Here is a 17,807-nt window from a genome sequence, read left to right on the forward strand (position 1 = left end):
TTGTGCGAGGGCGGCACCACATGATGTCCTGCCATACGCGATGTAGGCGCCACTGGGAGCATGTACCTGCACAAAGCATGTCAACCAACACCTGTGAGTTCAATTCTACAATGACATGGTGAAGATTTTGTTCCTCACAAAGGAGTAAACCATCACGTATCGCCATGGCTTCGGTTACTGTATTAGTTTGTATGCCATAGAAAGAGGAAAAGGCAAAGAGAATACTCCCTGTATGATCACGGAGGATACCACCTCCCCCTGCTCGCCCTAGGTTCCCTTTCGCCGCACCATTTACATTCAGTTTGAGGATGCCGAGTGGCGGTGGAAGCCAACGGACGACCTGTAGTTGAATGCAGATAGGGGCAAGGGTCACCGAAATGCCCCAAGAGCGAAGGAAGCCGCATGTGAGGGCGCAGATGCCAAGGGCGGTCACCGAAATGCCCCAAGAGCAAAGGAAGCCGCATGTGAGGGCGGAGATGCCAAGGGCGGTCACCGAAATGCCCCAAGAGCGAAGGAAGCCGCATGTGAGGGCGGTTGCGAGGCGAGATGAGATGGTGAGTGCATCGTATCCAGAGCTTGACTCGACATGTGATATCTGCGATGCACATGGGAGTTCATGCATAACGAGAAAATTTTCTCCCTTTCCAAATCTCCCATAGTAAGTAAGCTATAGTGATGTGTAGGATGGGGCTCCGTTTAGAGCGTGTTTGCGAGAGAAACATCTTGCCAAAACACTCGAACGGGGTCAGTGGGATGGGAAGGAGTGGACGCCAAGGGTGTGAGATGTGACGCCAACAGTCTAGGGCTGTATCACTATGGAAGAATAGATTTTCCATAGTCTCAGCCTGTGGTGATGCGGGGCAGTAGTGACAACTATAACTGAGGGAGTAACCTATACGGATCACCCGATCATCAGTCGGAAGGCCACGATGTAAGAGTCTCTAGAGGAAAAAGGAGACACGTGTGAGGATTGCTGGATGCCAGATGCGGCGACCCTAGTGCTAGTGGGGGGATTTCTCGCGGAAATGCTCCCAAGAAGATCTACAGGAGAAGGTTCCATCGAGTGTGAGCATCCAAATCGCACGGTCGGGAGTGGTCCCTATAGGGGTACTGTGTACTTGGGAGAGTGTGTCTGAAGGGAGGCCATGCTGCTCCCATAGGTGTCCTGTGTTGTCCATGAGCAGTTGGGCCAGTGTTAGTCTCAGTTGATGACATACAAAGTGTGGATGGCGAGCTAAGGGTTCGTCACCATGCCAAGTGTCAAACCAGGCGTTGATCGCACCTCGGCCAACCTGCCAACGTGTGACCTAGGCTATCTCAAGTCACTGTTTTCGTCAAGTCCTCCATCGCCGAGGGCCCCGGATATCCATCTCTCGACGGGCCCACTCGCCATACTTGGCAGAAACAAAACTTCCCAATAGGGAGTGTGTGGTGCTCATACACCATACGAGTTTCTTTTGAAGCATGTCTTGGATTTCTGGGAGGCATCTGATCCCTAGACCCCCCTCGGTCATCGACCTACAAGCTTTCGCCCAAGAGACCCAATGATGGCGACACTCTCCCTCAACGTTTCCAGACCATAGGAAACGTGTGCATAGTCGTTCTAGTGAGCGAAGGACTATGAGAGATAGTGAGTGGACCGCAAGGGTATGCAGTGAGATACTCATGAGGACGTGTCAAATAAGTTGGATACATCCTCCAGAGGATAGAAAACAAAGTTTCCATCCCTCTGGTTTCTTTCTCAGTTTAACCAGAAGTGCATCAAAGTAATGAAGCCTAGCGGGTCCGAGAAAGATAGGGCATCCAAGATAGTCGAAAGGAAGGTGTCCTCGTGAGTAGCGGGTATTGTGCTGGAGTATTCGAGAGTGCTTTATAGTGGTGGAAGGACCAACTATAAAACTACTCTTCGAGGCATTGACGAGCTGGCCCAAAGCTTGCTTGTATGCTGTGAGGATACCATAAATTCCTTAATGGATTTTTTAGATCCATTGAGGAAAAGGATGGCATCATCTGCAAATAGAGAAGGGGAGAGGATCGGGCAGCCCCTTTTCATAAAATACAGTTGGATGAGGCCGTGGTCAATCGCACGTGTGAGCTATCAGTTGAAGACCTCCTCCATCAATATAAAAAGGGTGGGTGAGATAGAATCACCTTGTCGTATACCTCTCGTGGACGTGAAGAAGCTAGTGGAATTTCCATCCATCAGGAGAGAGACATAATTCTCTCTAATGCAGGCATCGACAAGATCGATAAACGCATCGGTGAACCCAAAGCGACGTAACACTTGGGTAAGGAAATTCCATTCGACTCGATCAAAGGCTTTCTCCATATCTAGTTTGATGATGACATTTGAGCCCGGAATATGAGCATTTAATGATTGTGCTAGCTCGTGAACTAGCACGGTACTGTCATGGATTTGTCAACCCTTGACAAAACTACACTGTTCAGGGCAAGATAAGTCTATCAAGAAGTTTCCCTAGTCTATTTGTAGTGATCTTGAATGCAACTTTGTAGCATGAATCTTTCTCAAAATGAATGTTTGTGTCTGTATCTTTCTCAGAATGAATGATATATATCTCAACTTCTTGCACCAGGTTTTAATCCCAACCAATACAAGGTCTCTAAACATACATTTCAAAGACAATAAACTCTATATTAATACCCGACTAATTCATTATTTTATATATAACTTAAATAATTATACAAAACTTCTAAATATGAATTGAATTAAGTCATCAATATTTTCCAAAGTCATAAGTATGTTCAATTTAAACAAATTGAGATAACTATGTTTATTCTTATATATACTTATGAATTTAATATTGATTAGGTCTTGTATAAATAATTAATTATTTAAAAATATATAAAGTTATTCTACCCAAATTTCTGAAAATTAAGGCAACTTGGTCTAATGCATTGTCCAAAATGGTATGAAAGTTTAATTTAATCAAATTAAGATACATATATTTCTTCCCATCTATATTCTTGAATTTAATATTGAGTGTGCCAGTTATATTGCATCTATTTAAAATTCACTTATCTCAGAGATCTCAACATGATTATAATTATATCCTATGTCTGACATTTCATTAAAAAATAATATTTTTATTAAAATAAACCTCTTATTATTTTTATTTTTCTCGAAGTTAAATATAATCATCTCAACTCTACTGCAATAATGATATCAACTCTATCTTATATTCTCTATAATATTATTACAATTCCTCCTAAAGATACCTAAGATGGATTATCTGCCAAAAATTTCTAGATCTATTTTATCACTCTATATCTCAACCTTAATAAATTTTAATATTTATATAGTCAAATTAAATCATCCTGGCCTCCTGTAATCAAGAGTTTCTTATTAAAAAAGGAATCTTATACATTTTTGACATATTAGATAGAACTCAAAAAATTAATTATTACGCATTAACTCCTTTATATTAAATACCAGCTAGTCATAAAAATACATAATATAGGATAATAATACAAAACTATTTTATGGTATAACTTTAAGGACACCGCTACACGGGCAACCGGTTGCCCCCGTCGAATCTCGGGCAACCCGGACACGTGGAAAAAACCACGTGTCTTGCCCTCATTGGACGCTCTTAATCCTCTCTCTCTCTCTCTCTCTCTCTCTCTCTCTCTCTCTCTCTCTCTAAAAAACAACCGGTTGCCTCATTTCTTTTGGTGCTCTTCTTTCGCGCTCTCTCGCCCATTTCATTTTTCTTTTTTCTCTCTCTCTTCCCGGCGATTCTCCGGCTTCCGGAAAGCGCCGCCACCAGTCACCGCTGCCGTCGCCATCGGCCTCCGCTCGTACGCGCCAGCCGTACGCGCAGCTGCCCTGTACGTGTCCTGGGGCGGCCAGCTTGCCACCTTCCCCGCCGCGCGCTACCTCAACAACTCCGCCCTCTGCGGCCCCCCCCCCCCCCCCTGCGGCAGCGTGCCCACGCCCCCCCCCCCGCGCCGCCCTCCCGCCGCCGCCGCGCGTCCTCCCTCGCCGCCTGCGCCGTCGCCGGCCTCCTCCTCTCCTTCCTCTGCGTCCTCGCCCTCGCCCTCCTCGCCGCCGACCGCCGCCGCCGCAAGACCCCGGGGACCCGCGACCCGCACCGAAACCCGACGACAGCGCCTGGAAGGAGACCGCCCTCAAGGAGGCCGCCAGCATCAGCCTCGCCAACTTCGACAAGCCCCTCCGCTCCCTCACCTTCGCGGACCTCCTCGAGGCCACCAACGGCTTCCACGACGATGCCCTCATCGGCGCTGGCGGCTTCGGCGCCGTCGCCGTCAAGAAGCTCCTCCGCGTCAGCGGCCAGGGCGACCGCGAGTTCACCGCCGAGATGGACACCATCGGCAAGATCAAGCACCGCAACCTCGTCCCCCTCCTCGGCTACTGCAAGGTCGGCGACGAGCGCCTCCTCGTCTATGAGTTCATGCCCCACGGCAGTCTCGACGACGCGCTGCACGCCCGCCCCGCGCCGCGGCTCGGCTGGACGGCCGGCCGGAACGTGGCCGTGGGCGTGGCCCGCGGGCTCGCCTTCCTGCACCACAGCTGCGTCCCCCACATCATCCACCGCGACATGAAGTCCAGCAACGTGCTGCTGGACGCGGAGATGGAGGCGCGGGTCTCGGACTTCGGCATGGCGCGGGTCATGGACGCGCCCGCGGACACGCACCTGAGCGCGTCGACCCTGGCCGGGACCCCCGGCTACGTCCCGCCCGAGTACTACCAGAGCTTCCGGTGCACCACCAAGGGCGACGTGTACAGCTACGGGGTCGTCCTGCTCGAGCTGCTCACCTGGCGCAAGCCCACCGACTCGCCCGACTTCGGCGATAGCTCTATTTCTCTCTGCCCTTCCGTGGCCGAATATCTCATGAAATATCGGTCTTCTTCCATCCCTGTATACGTAGACCTTAAGAAGTTGTTCCATCAGCTCATAGCTCCTGAAATCAAACGTCGAGAAAGCTGAGTTTACGAAGAATTTTTTAAGTGATTATCGTTGGAGGTATTTCGTTTGTTTTGGATGTGACGATGTTTGAATTGTGGTGTGATTTCCGAGTGGTTGATTCTCGATTTTAGACGTCGTGATCCGGCGTGTTTGATGCTTGATTTCTCTGCGGAGTGCTGTCGCAGGAGAAATTGGAGCGGTGAGCCTGATTTGGCGGGACGATCGGACGCCGACGGCGTGCCTTAACTCGGATTAACGATCTGTTTTTTCTCGAATCAGGTTTTTTTTGTATCATCGTCCGCTGGGAATTTGCTCGTTAGATTGAAATTCTCTTCGCGATGATTCTTGCGGCGCTGTTTACCTCCGTTGGCATCAATCTCGGCCTCTGCGTGTTGTTCTTCGTTCTGTACTCGATACTTCGGAATCAGCCGGAGAATGCCGAAGTGTACTCACCTCGAGTGGTGGCGGAAGGGAAGGAGCGGTGGACCACTGCCTTTGATCTCGAGAGGCTCTTGTCGTCGACTGGATGGGCGAAAGCGGCTTGGAATCTCTCGGCTTGCCAATTCACGCAGACGATCTTCGTCATCTTCGATCTCCTTCGAAGAATCGACGAACCGCCATCATCTCTCTGCCCCCCCCCCCCCCACCCCGGCGGCGCCACCGAGTACAGAGAGATAGCGATTTTACTTTCCGACGGCAAACACGCCACTAAGGGCGAGGGGAGGGCGAGGGCGAGGGCGAGACATGTGTTTTTTTCCTTCGGAATCGCCACCGAGGGCGAGACATGTGTTTTTTTCCAACGTGTACCGGTTGCCCAAGATTCCTTTGGGGCAACCGGTTGCCCGCGTAGCAGGGTCCTAACTTTAAAGGTAGAAATTATGTCTTTATTAACTCCTCATATTAAATATCATTTAGTTTTACAAATAAATTAAACATGGAATCATAATTTTATGTTATAATTCCAAGGTAGAAAAAATATTCTAAAGTCAATTTTGTCTACATTTCATATTTTCTTACAGCCTCCTCTCATTGTTCAATTGATTTCACCATTTCTTCCTTCTATTTCTGCTTTTTCCTTTCTTTGTTTAAATGTATTTACATCTCTCGACTCAGATTTTATACTACGAATCAAGGCAAGAAACAAATATTTTTGTCTTTTCTCGTGTAGTTTCTTCATTCCTTCTGATGTCAATTTTTGTGAAGGTATGTCTAGGATATTAAAAAAAATCAAGATCTTAGGAAAAACCAAAATTACTTAGACTATAAATATTTCAGTCATATAAAGAAAAATATCAAATATCATTAAACAGACAAATTACTAGAAGTTATTTACTTTATAAACTCAAGGTGACTGCACAAAAATATATCAACTAATATTCAAAGTTAAATTTTGATAGGGGAATCATTTTTATCTAGATTTTAATAGTGAATGTATTTTATTCATCATTTCTCCTAAAACATTGATGGAATGATTCGGTGTCATCGATGAATGTCAAGAGAGAGAGAGAGAGAAAGAGAGAATTTGTGTATTTTAGTGATGAAAGAGGGAATGAACTTTGATTTTAAGTTAAGCGATTTATCATCCAAAAAAATCATAGGTAAAAGAATCATTTCATAGGAAAAATTTTTATTTTCAATGCCTGGTCAAAAGTCAGGACTAATCCATATTTTCTGATCAAGACTGTCTTCCATGTAAAATATTGTGAATGATTATTTTTTTCCTTCAAATTAAAACTATCAAATATTATGTTATTTTGTTTACAAGTGACAAATGACAAGATTTTTCTCATCAGCATGAACTATCATTCCTAATTATTAAATTTTTTGAACATCCCAATATACCATGGAGACGAAATAACCTTGATTTATCTCAATTTATCTCCTGAAAACTCCCAAAAATAAAATGAACTATAAATACTGGTATTTATGTATCAGAAAATCACAAACTTTCAATGATGATTTTCTTGTAAATAATATTAAATTAGTAGAAGCCTGATGGAGAAAATCATATATATCTGAAATTAACTTTTGATTTGAGTTGTCTAATGAAATTTGATTAAAATTTCAAAATTAACAGCTGATATAGAAAACACACATTTGATTCGGAAATTTTCAGCTCTAAAATCGAAATTTTTTTGTATTTATTTTATCTGAAAAACTTAAGGTTCTTCATCAAATAAAACATCAAATGTCATTCATTTATTTACTAACCATGATTGTATGAACATCTTTCAATGGTTGATCATTATTTGCGAAGAGCGAAATTTTATTCAAACCTCTTTCCAGGCTAAAAAATTAATAGAATACTGATGTGGAAAATCTTTAAATGTGAATTTTACTTTCATTTGAGTTACCTAATGAAATTTGATTAAAATTGCAAAATTAACCACTGATTTAGAACACAATTTTGATTCTGAAATTTTCAGCTCCAAAATTGAAAGTTAATTCTACTTATTTTATCCTGAAAAGTTAACTCTCTTCATCAAAATAAAGATGTTGAGTAATAAATACATCAAATTTTATTCATTTATTTACTTACCATTATTGTATGGACATCTTTCAATGGTTTGTCATTATTTCAGACGAGTCAAATTTTGTTTAAAACAGGTTTACCAGGCCATTTTGTGATTTCTTTGTGTTTATGTTTAATCAACGAGGTAAATTAATTCTGATAAATCAAATTCCTTGACCTGACATGTTTATACTTCTATCAAGACATCCCTCTCACAAAGTCCCATTGCACATGTTGGTGTCTAATCCGATCTGAGCAACATGGCATCAGACCACTAAATCCCCATTTATGAGATCTAATCTTTATTGTTCACATAGAAAACTTCCTGTGTTTGTTTTAAATAATAAAGTCTATCAGCATCAATGGATTCTAGTTTTTGAAAACTCAATAATACCACTAATATTATACTGATAAAAATATTGAAGGTTTTAGTATTTGATAACTAATTTAGCATGTAATCCTCATCATTTGGCTATGTCTATTATTTGTCAAGTTCATACTGAACCTGCATTGTATTGATACTGATGAGCTGTTGGATGATGAGATGATCTAATTTTGTTATCACTCTCTGAATTGGCTCGATGAATTCCACCACCATTTTATGTTAATCAAATGTTGCAATCATAGTCATCGATTTTAGAACAAACCTCAGCCTTCTCTAAGTTTGAAAATTCAAAATAAAATTTAAAAGTTATTTAAGATCACTTCGAAGTGCAAAATTCCTTAAATTGGCATGACAAATTTATGTAGATTATTATAACCAGAGATTTCTAATAATTCATTTGAGAGTAGTCTCCATATTTTCTACAATAAGCAGGTTGTGTCTACATTGAAACATCACAAAACATAAATAATTTGATGTTTAAAAGAAACCTTTGGCATGAAGGTCGGGTTGGAGGTAAGGGGTTAGTTTTCACTAAATTGAATCATATGGGTGCTTAAATTATGTCTTTACAAACACATAAATGTATAATCTTCTTACTTCTCGAATCTTGCTCTTCTTGAATAATTTATATTATTTTTGGGGCACTGAAATGAATTTCCCAATGGACACGTAACTGGCTTAATATACTTGTCTTATTCCGACAGCGAATGGAGACACCAAACCAACGATGCTGACCCATAATTGCTCGCCTCCTTATTCATTGCCACGCAAAAATGTGGACGACATTTAAGATAAGGGCCTCAGAGGAATAAACTAGATATTTATTTATTTATTACAACAGCAACCCATTTGATAAACCCTCAATTTTGACCGGCCAATGAAGCCCTTCCATTTTTCCCTATTAAAATCTAAGCTTTGGGATTGCAATCCTCTTTAAAGTACTTGAAACTGTCCACCTATGAGAGAGGTTTCCGGACCTTCTGGGATCCATCCCCAGCATCTTATAATTGCCGTATCAGAACGCCCATGTTCAATTCGGGGCCCAAAGAGAAAAAGAAATCCTTTGTATCCTCATAAGTAGGGCTGGCTGACGGATAACGTCATCATTCCCAACGACGTGATCTGTCGTAATCCATCTATTGTCCATTTATGGAGAGGGATAGAGGTAACGGTTGGAGATAGAAACAGAGATTATAGAAAGATGAAGATACACATAGATAAAGAGATGTAGATATCTCTAGAAATAGAGATAAAGATAGAGACAAAGGTAACGGTAGAGGTAGAGATATAGAAAAAGAGAGATTGGGAGGGATGGAGTTAGAAAGAGGAGAGAAGAAAGACAGAGTGATAGATAGAGAAAGACATGTATAGATCAAGAAAAAATGGAGAAAAGGAAACACAGAGTGATAGATCGAGAAAGATATGTATAGAGTAAGAAAAATGGAGAAAGGGAGAGATAACGAGACAGAAAGAGATGTACATGGATAAAGAGAGAGACTAGGAGAAAGGTACAGATAGAGGTACAGAAAAAGATAGAGTGGGAGAAATGGTGTTAGAAAGAGGTGTAAAGAAAGAGAGGGATAGATCGAGAAAGATATGTATAGATGAATAGAAATGGAGAAGGGGAGCCGCAGAGTGACCGACACAGAAAGAGATGTCCATGGAGAGAGAGAGAGAGAGAGAGAGAGAGAGAGAGAGAGAGAGAAAGAAGGAAAGCGATAGTGAGACATACATGGAGAACAGTGAGAAGGATACGGACAGAAAGATTGAGAAATATAGGGAGGGAGATATACATCCCACCACCAAACACGTCTCTCTCGCGATCTCGATTATCAACAACAGATTCAGATCAAACCCATATCACTCGTAGATCTACTTCCGACTTCTACAAACATTCCAGCGAACTCTTTTCTCTCTCATAGATCCAAGTCCCGGTAACGCCAAGCCCACGTCTCTCTTTCTTCCATCTCCCTGCATGTACATCTATCTATAAGAGTACTTGCATTTGATCGGGAGGTTACGTCGTGCACAAGAGAGAGAAGCAGTTGTTCAGGGATATGCTCAGGCCGGGGGATTACGTCGTCGGGATTACGTCGTCTCGATCGGGAGGTCGACTGGAAAATGTTATATTAATTTTATCTGCTTGCATTCGGTAAAAAGAGTTCTCGCGACGAGATTTTGGGGATTTGGCATCGCAGTTCACCAATGGAGGGATCTAAGCAAGGCATCAATCCGACGGTGAAATCTGTTCATGCAAGTTTTGCCTGAGAAATTTACCGCTTTTACATGTTTGTATGTGTAAAATCCGATGGCGGTGGCATCAGAATAACAGAAATCGATCGAGATTGAAACCGTGTTTCAGCGGTTTCGTTGATTTTTTTTAAAATTACTGGATTTGATTTTAATTTTGTCGCCGGGAGTCTCCTCGATTGCTGTTGTGGCATCGGATTCGGCATCGGAACCTCTCTTCGGATAGAACTTGCACCTTCGCTTATCGGATTGCAAAGCATTTTTCACTTTGCAGGTGAAGCTACTCCGGAATTTTTCACTTTGCCGGTCAATCTTCCTCTCGCTCTCTCTCTCTTTCGATTTCTCGGTCAATCTCCTTCTCGCTCTCCGTCAATCTCCCTCTCGCTCTCCGTCAATCTTCCTCTCGCTCTCTCTCTCTTTCTCTCTGTCGGTCAATCCTCCTCTCGCTCTCTCTCTCTTTTTCTCTCCCTCTGGAATAACTGTTTGGTGTTGCCACAGATCTGATGTTGCCACAGAAATCGGTTATTCCATAGATCTGGTGTTGCCACATCGTGCTAAGCTGTTCAAAATCGATTGACCGAGAAATCGAAAGAGAGAGAGAGCGAAAGGAAGATTGACCGAGAGAGAGAAAGAAAGAGACAGCGAGAGGAAGATTAACAGAGAGAGAGAGAGAGAGAGAGAGAGAGAGAGAGAGGGAGGGAGAGAGAGAGAGCGAGAGGATGATTAACCGAGAGATAGAGTTAGAGAAAGACCATGAGAGAGAGGGAGAAAGAATAACCAACTGAAGATCCTTAATCCTTTTTTTTCTGCTCCCATTGAATGACTTGGTTTTTCTTAGTTTGTGGCATGGTTTAAGTCGCTAATCATGCAGCCAATAATACTACAAAATTCGTCGAACATCAAACTTCTCTGATCGCACGTCGAACTTCTTTGGAATAAAATCCGTTGTCTGCGTTCGCTTGCGTTTTTTGTAATGATTTTCGATTGGCGATTGGAATAATCTTTGTTTTTTTGTGTTTTCTTGCGTTATCTTAAATTAAACTTCGATTAAAACAGTGCAGTAACCTTCAAGTCGAGGTGAGCCTTTGATTTTTCCAGCCTCATTTTCTATGGCCTCATCTTTCTCTGGCTCGCTCTTTCTTTAGATATTGTACAATGAGTCACTTTGCATTTTATTCATTTTTTTCAGTTATTTTTTCAGCCTCGCTCTGTTTTTTTCCATCGATGTAATCTATCTGTGATCTTTCGTTGGAGGAAACTGCGTTTTTTTGTGTTTGCTTGCCTTGGGAAAATCCCTATTGCTTTTTTTCCTGAAATTGTTTTTCGGCTTGGTGAGCCTTTGATTTTTCCAGCATAATTTTTTATACCTTCATCTTTCTCTGGCTCGCTCTTTCTTTAGATATTGTACAATGTATCACCTTGCCATTTATTTGTTTTATTTCTTATTTATCTTTCCTTTTTTTTTTCAAATACACGATTCTCGATTGTTTGGACTAAGATATTGATTCATCTAATTAATGTGATTTTTATATTTGATTGTGAATTTTATATCTATAAATTATTGTAATTTTTTACTTTTCTTTAAATTGAATCTGGATTTCATCTGATTTCATCTAGATCCGTTTGTGAATTTTAGATCTATTGATTATTGTGAATTTTAGATCTATTGATTATTGTTAATTTTAGATATGACTATCTGTTCCTTAAATTCAATCTGGATTTCATTTGATTGTGAATTTCGGATCTACAGAAATCTACTGAATTTTAGATCCACAGAAATCTATGGAATTCTTCTGAATCAATGTCTATGAATACACAACCGAAAATCGTGTATTCAAAAATCCAATATGAAATCAAAAATGTAAAATCTATTTTTGATTTTATAAAATCGTCAAAATCTACTGATATCTGTGCTCGAATAACGAGAATATATTGTGTATTGGATATTTGAATGTGATTTCAGTAGATTTTGTTATTAGATTTTTGAATCCAATACACTATATATTTTATTTATTCAAGCACAGATATCCGTAGATTTTGAAGATTTTATAAAATCAAAAATAGATTTTACATTTTCGATGTCATATTGGATTTTTGAATACATGATTCTCGATTGTGTATTTGTTGATGTTAATTCAGAAGAATTCCGTAGATTTCTGTGAATCGAAAATTCTGTAAATTTCAATAGATCTGAAATTCACAATTGGATGAAATCCAGATTGAATTTAAGGAACAGATAGTCATATCTAAAATTTATGAAGATCAGAAAGATCATGATCGCTGGCTCTCAGCACACGTGGAACACGCGTGACAATAGGATAGCATATGGTAACACGAGTCCAGAAGTGATGATATTTTTAAGCAATTAGTTATTCAAAATGTATTTTATGCAATGATTTAATACAGGTTTATCCTTTTGTTGATTTTGATGTTTTCCAAAATCTGGCGATTGTTAATATTTATGATTTAAAGAATTCTTTAAATCATCGCCAAATTTTCTGTTAACATTTATGATTAAAAGAATTCGAGATACTGATTTCCTTCTCTCCCAGGATGAGGCCGGCCCTGCTTTCTCTCTCTTCTTTCTCTACCCCAGGCGAGCATTGTGAGCGGGCCCCACTAGTTTATAAATAATTTATAAACGCATAGCCCCGTTTGTTATGATCATCGAGTATATAACTACGTGTAAAAGCAGAGTTTTATACGTAACTAGATAAAAAGATCTGCCAACTTAAGTCCTACTGATACGGTAAGCCCATACCCGTCTCTTTCACATTGAATTTGCCCCAAACCCGTCTCTTTCACATCGAATTTGCCCCAAACCTGCCTCTCTCTCTCTCTTTCTCTCTCTGTCTCTGTCTTTATTTCTCTCTCCTTCCCTCTCTCCCCCTCTCACCTCTCTCTCTCCCTCTGTCCCCCTCTCCCCTCTCTCTCTCCCTCTCTCCCCCCCTCCCCTCTCCCTCTCTCTCCCCTCTCACCCTCCCCCTCCCCCTCCCACCTCTCTCTCTCTCTCTCTCTCATTCTCCCTATCTCACCTCTCTCTCTCTCTCCCCCTCTCTCACCTCTCCCTCTCTCCCCCTCTCACTCTCCCTCTCTCTCTCCCTCCCCCCTCCCACCTCTCTCCCTCTCTCTCCCCCCCCCCCCCCTCCCTCCCCCCCTCCCTCTCTCCCTCTCTCCCCCTCTCACCTCTCCCCCTCTCTCCCCCTCCCCCCCCTCTCTCTCCCTCTCCCCCCTCCCACTTCTTTCTCTCATTCTCTCTCTCTCTCCCTTTCTCCCTCTCTCTTTCTCTCGCTTTCTCTCTCTCTCTCCCCTCTCCCTCTCTCCCTCTCTCCCTCTCTCCCTCTCTCCCCTCTCGCTCTTTCTCTCTCTTTCTCTCTCACTCTCTCCCCCTCTCCTCTCCTTTCTTTATCTCTATCTATCTATCAATCTCTCTCTCCAGGTTAGAAGAGTAGCACTCAAAGATAAAACACCAACGTACGCCAAGCCCACGTCCTTCCCTCTAGCATCTCCGACCAATTTACACCCCATTTACACCACACCCATCTCTTCCTAATACGTCTAATCCACGCAAAACCCATCTCTCTCCAAGCTCCCAGCGGCCATCTCCAATCCGGGTCAGAAGAGGAGCAAGCAGAGGACCAAGCAGAAGAAGAGGAAGACAGACACGCGGTGCAGCGACCGCTTCGCCAGCACCTCCTCGCGCCTCACACGGCGGGCCTCGGCGCCGCCGCCGGCGACCTGCCGGTACGGCCAGCTGTAGCAGATGCTCATCCAGTGGTCTCCGAGAACCCACGGCAGAACGGCCACCGCGGTGCCTCCAAAGAGGTTAAGCTGGGGGCGGAGCTCCGCCGGAGGTGGCGCGGGGCGGCGGGGGACGTCCGGCGAGGCGTCGGCGGCGGCGCCGCGGCCGTAGAGAGGAACGAGCGAGGCTCTGGAGATGGCGGACTTGCAGACGGGGCAGTGGCGGTGGGCTGTCTTGGTGGTGGCCTGGAGATGCAGCCATTTGTAGATGCAGGGCCAGCAGAAGAGATGGCCGCACAGCGTCACCACCGGCTCTGCCGCCTCCTCTAGACAGATGTTGCACTCGAAGCCGCTCGCCGGAGAAGACGCAGCGCTCGGCTCCGCTCTCCCCCTCGCTACTGCCGCCATCGACTGCTCTTCTTCCCTGCCACGCAAGATAGATCATGTCAATGATAACGGTGATCGATGATGATTACGGTGATGGTCATGATAACGATGGCTGGAATGGGATGCGGATGTATGAGCGTGAGACGGGTTCGTAGAAATCGGAAGTAGATCTACGAGTGGTATGGGTTTGATCTGAATCTGTTGTTGATAATCGAGATAAAGAGAGAGATGATGTGAATGATGATGATAATGGCTGCAGGGAGCAGGAAATCTTCGAGGATCGATGATGATTACGGTGATTGTCATGATAACGATGGCTGAAATGGGATGTGGATTTATGAGAGTGAGATGGGTTTGTAGAAATCGGAAGTAGATCTACGAGTGATATGGGTTTGATCTGTATGTGTTATTGATAATCGAGATCAAGAGAGAGATGTGTTTGGTGTAATGGGATGTATATCTCCCTCGCTATAATTGTCATGATGATGGTCGTCACAGTTATCACGATGATAATGGCGGTGGTGATGATGGCTAGAGGGAGCTAGAAGTCATTCCCGTTCGACCGATGATAATTGTGATGATGATAATGATGGCTAGAGGGAGCAGGAAACCGTGGAGGGTCATCGACGATAATTGTGATGATGATGATGGCTTGAAGGAGCTGGAAGTCATTCCAGGGCGACAATGATAGTTGTGACGATGATGATGATGACCATAAGGAGCTAGAGGGACGTGAAAGTCATTCCGGGTCGACGATGATGTTGAAATTAATGGTGGCTAGAAGAACCTCGACATCTTTGAGTGTCATCGATAATAATTGTGATGATGATGCTTGAAGGAGCTTGAAATCATTCCAGGTCGAAAGATGATGTTGATAACAATGAGGGCTAGAGGGAGCAGGAAATCGTGGAGGGTTATCGATGATAATTGTGATGAGGATGATAATGATGATGGCTAGAAGGAGCTGGAAATCATTCACAATCATAATTGAGCTGACGACGACGATGATGATAATGATGAGCTAGAGGGAGCTGGAAGTCATTCCGGGTCGACGATGATGTTGATAATAGTGATGGCTAGAGGAACCAGGAAATCTTCGAGGGTCATCGATGATAATTATGATGACGATGAAAATAATATGAATAATGATGATAATGATGATGAGGATGGCTTGAGGGAAATGAAAATCTTCAGGGTCGGTGATGATAATTGTGATGATGATGATGATGATGATGAATGGTGGAGATGGCTGGAAGTCTCGATGTGCACGCCACAACTGCCTTATCGATGTGCGTGCGCAATTATCGGAGTGTGCACGCTTGAATTGGGCTTAATTTGGAAGTTTGCGCGAAATGATGGTTGAGAAGAGGAATCTGCAGCTTTGCGTCCACGAAGGAGGAAGCTTCTTTTGTCGCGAAGGGACGAGGAATTTAATAAAAAAGCAAGGGAAATAGGCTACATGTCTTCAGAGTCCGCAAAATCAGCCGCGTTGATCGCAAAACCGAATACCAAAACGTTCCAGCCCTAGACGAAAATTGGATCGTTTAATCGACAAAAAACCCCATTCGAGACGACCGATCGTCCTTGAAGTTGATTCAACCGGCGGAACGAACAGAGAACCAGTACTACAAATAACATAACAAGGAATCAAACCAGAAAAAAACCCTCGATCGAAGCAAAAATGAGATAATCGGACGAAATCAAGCGGGAAATCCAAGTAGGAAAAACAATCACCGGTGAGGAAGATGGAGAAGCACCTTGAACAAAGGGGTGTAGAACACAACTATGATCAAGAACAATTCAAGCCCACAAATCTTCAGATACCCACCGATTGGCACGACTCCGCCTTCGCCTATTCGCCCCCCGTTTTTCTTCTACTCTTCCTGTTCAACGATAACTACGGAAGCTTTTCCACGGTGCAGTGGTAGGAAGATCACGATAATTTATACTTCGACGTAGAGAGAGAAATAAGAGAGATGTGATAGAAAGAGAAAGAGAGACACGTGCGAAGCGTGCGATAAGATGATCGAACGAGAGAATGAACGGACGAGATTAACCCCACCGTCAGTCCGTCACCGTCGGCGATAACCTACCAACAAACGCCACGTGTCGGAAGTTGCAAACAAATCACTATCCGCGTGGGACCCTGTGATTGGCCCACCTTAGTTTTATCTTGCCACGTCGGATGAGAAGTTAAAACCCGTGCTAGACCTGTCCATGTCAGCAGTAATATTATAATCAAAGCTTATTGAAAAATTTGATCTCCCAGATAAGTCACAGCCGTCCGATTATTCGGATGAAGGGATGGGGTTGGTATAATCTTTTCCTGGCTCTGGTTATATGACAGACTAGACAACGAATAAAAAGAATATTGTATTTTTTGTGGAGGGAATCTAAGGAATTGAAGGTTAGTTGTTGATAATAATTCAAAGTGTAATTATTGTCGATGTAAAAAATTAAATCCCACGTTGATATGTTTGTCAACATCCGGGCTCTGACGTTGATACTTTTGGGAATTTAATAAAATATGCAATTAACCTGAATAACCAATTGAAGTAATCACTAATTAACGACACGAGGAGGTAAATGTATGAGGACAAAAAATTATCAGGGTAAATTCATGTGTGTTGTGTTATTAACTCAAACGACGAATTGATTTAGGGTTTGTATTAATTGTAAGTGCTTATAGTCTTCGCAAAATACCTGCCTCCATTATTTTAACAATCATGAATGTACTACATTATTAAATTAAATGTGACACATAAAATGGAACATGATGGCATATCATGTGTCTGAAAATGTTATCCGATAGTATCAGCTATAAAAAAATATGTCGGTTTGCAGCTAACATCTTTAGTGGAGGAGATGCATTTTAAATTATTGTCCTCACCTCCTTCAATCCACGCTGGTATATAAAGTTTGAATTTTTTCTATCACTTCAGTCTCTTTCAAAGATTTAAATACAGCAGTCCATCACAATCAACCAATTAAAAAAGCATCATCACAGTCGTGTTAGGCATTCATTGTGTAGGCTCAATATTTACTCCACCAGAACATTAATGATATATGAAATCCAGATCTTATAAATCAGATATCAATTGAGTCTTGTTAGATCAATGGAATGATCGCGTCCAAAATTCTGTATCTCAACCCTATATCAAAAACTGCTAAGCTAGGACATTATATTTTTTCAAAAAACTACATATTTATGAATTATTGAGCTAGCCTTAAACTATAATTTGATTTTCTCTAGGTATGTTGATTCTCATTTTATTTGTAGTCTAAATATCACTGGCCTTTCTTCGGGTTATTAGTACATTTATAATACATATAAAATAATGTAAATAATCACTATATAAAAATGCTACTAAAAAAAGTGTGTTCTACATTATTAAATATGTAATAATGTATGGATATATTTTTCAGCTAAACTCTGGATATTATAGAAACCACTCTCAAATACTTGTTCTTTCATTACATGTATTAAATATAATAATACTACATGTAAAACATTTTATGGGTATTATTTAAAATGATTGATTCTTAAAACAAAATTATTCATCACAGGGAGTTATAGTTCCAA

General features: G+C 42.2%; 2 protein-coding genes across 4 annotated transcripts; one reads left to right on the plus strand and one right to left on the minus strand.

Annotated features, from left to right (window-relative positions):
* The first annotated feature begins 377 nt into the window (after nt 1-377).
* On the plus strand, nt 378-5,195 carry LOC144710090 (systemin receptor SR160-like). The gene is made up of 2 exons (XM_078583750.1): nt 378-554; nt 3,777-5,195. Exons 1-2 carry the CDS (start codon nt 378-380, stop codon nt 4,968-4,970), a joined length of 1,371 nt encoding a protein of 456 aa, XP_078439876.1. The 3' UTR covers nt 4,971-5,195.
* An 8,350-nt stretch (nt 5,196-13,545) lies between these two features.
* LOC144710429 (E3 ubiquitin-protein ligase RMA3-like) lies at nt 13,546-16,140 on the minus strand. Of its 3 annotated transcripts, none has more exons than XM_078584195.1 (2): nt 15,982-16,140; nt 13,546-14,261 (listed from the first exon to the last, which is right to left on the minus strand). In XM_078584195.1, exon 2 carries the CDS (start codon nt 14,243-14,245, stop codon nt 13,712-13,714), a length of 534 nt encoding a protein of 177 aa, XP_078440321.1. In that variant the 5' UTR covers nt 14,246-14,261; nt 15,982-16,140; the 3' UTR covers nt 13,546-13,711. The 3 variants fall into 3 exon arrangements, with proteins under 3 accessions (XP_078440321.1, XP_078440323.1, XP_078440322.1); XM_078584197.1 differs by having other exon boundaries at nt 15,959-16,140; XM_078584196.1 differs by having other exon boundaries at nt 16,053-16,139.
* Between the last annotated feature and the right edge of the window lie 1,667 nt (nt 16,141-17,807).

This window comes from Wolffia australiana, chromosome 12 (assembly GCF_029677425.1).
Source record: "Wolffia australiana isolate 7733 chromosome 12, ASM2967742v1".
NCBI classification, from domain to species: domain Eukaryota; kingdom Viridiplantae; phylum Streptophyta; class Magnoliopsida; order Alismatales; family Araceae; genus Wolffia; species Wolffia australiana.

What these genes read in the sequence shown, in the direction of transcription:
- LOC144710429 (XM_078584195.1), bottom strand. Translation starts at nt 14,245, where the DNA reads ATGGCGGCAGTAGCGAGGGGGAGAGCGGAGCCGAGCGCTGCGTCTTCT.
- LOC144710090 (XM_078583750.1), top strand. Translation starts at nt 378, where the DNA reads ATGCCCCAAGAGCGAAGGAAGCCGCATGTGAGGGCGCAGATGCCAAGG. An exon ending in TTGCGAGGCGAGATGAGATG is followed by an intron (nt 555 to 3,776) that starts GTGAGTGCATCG and finishes GCTTCCGGAAAG; the next exon opens with CGCCGCCACCAGTCACCGCT.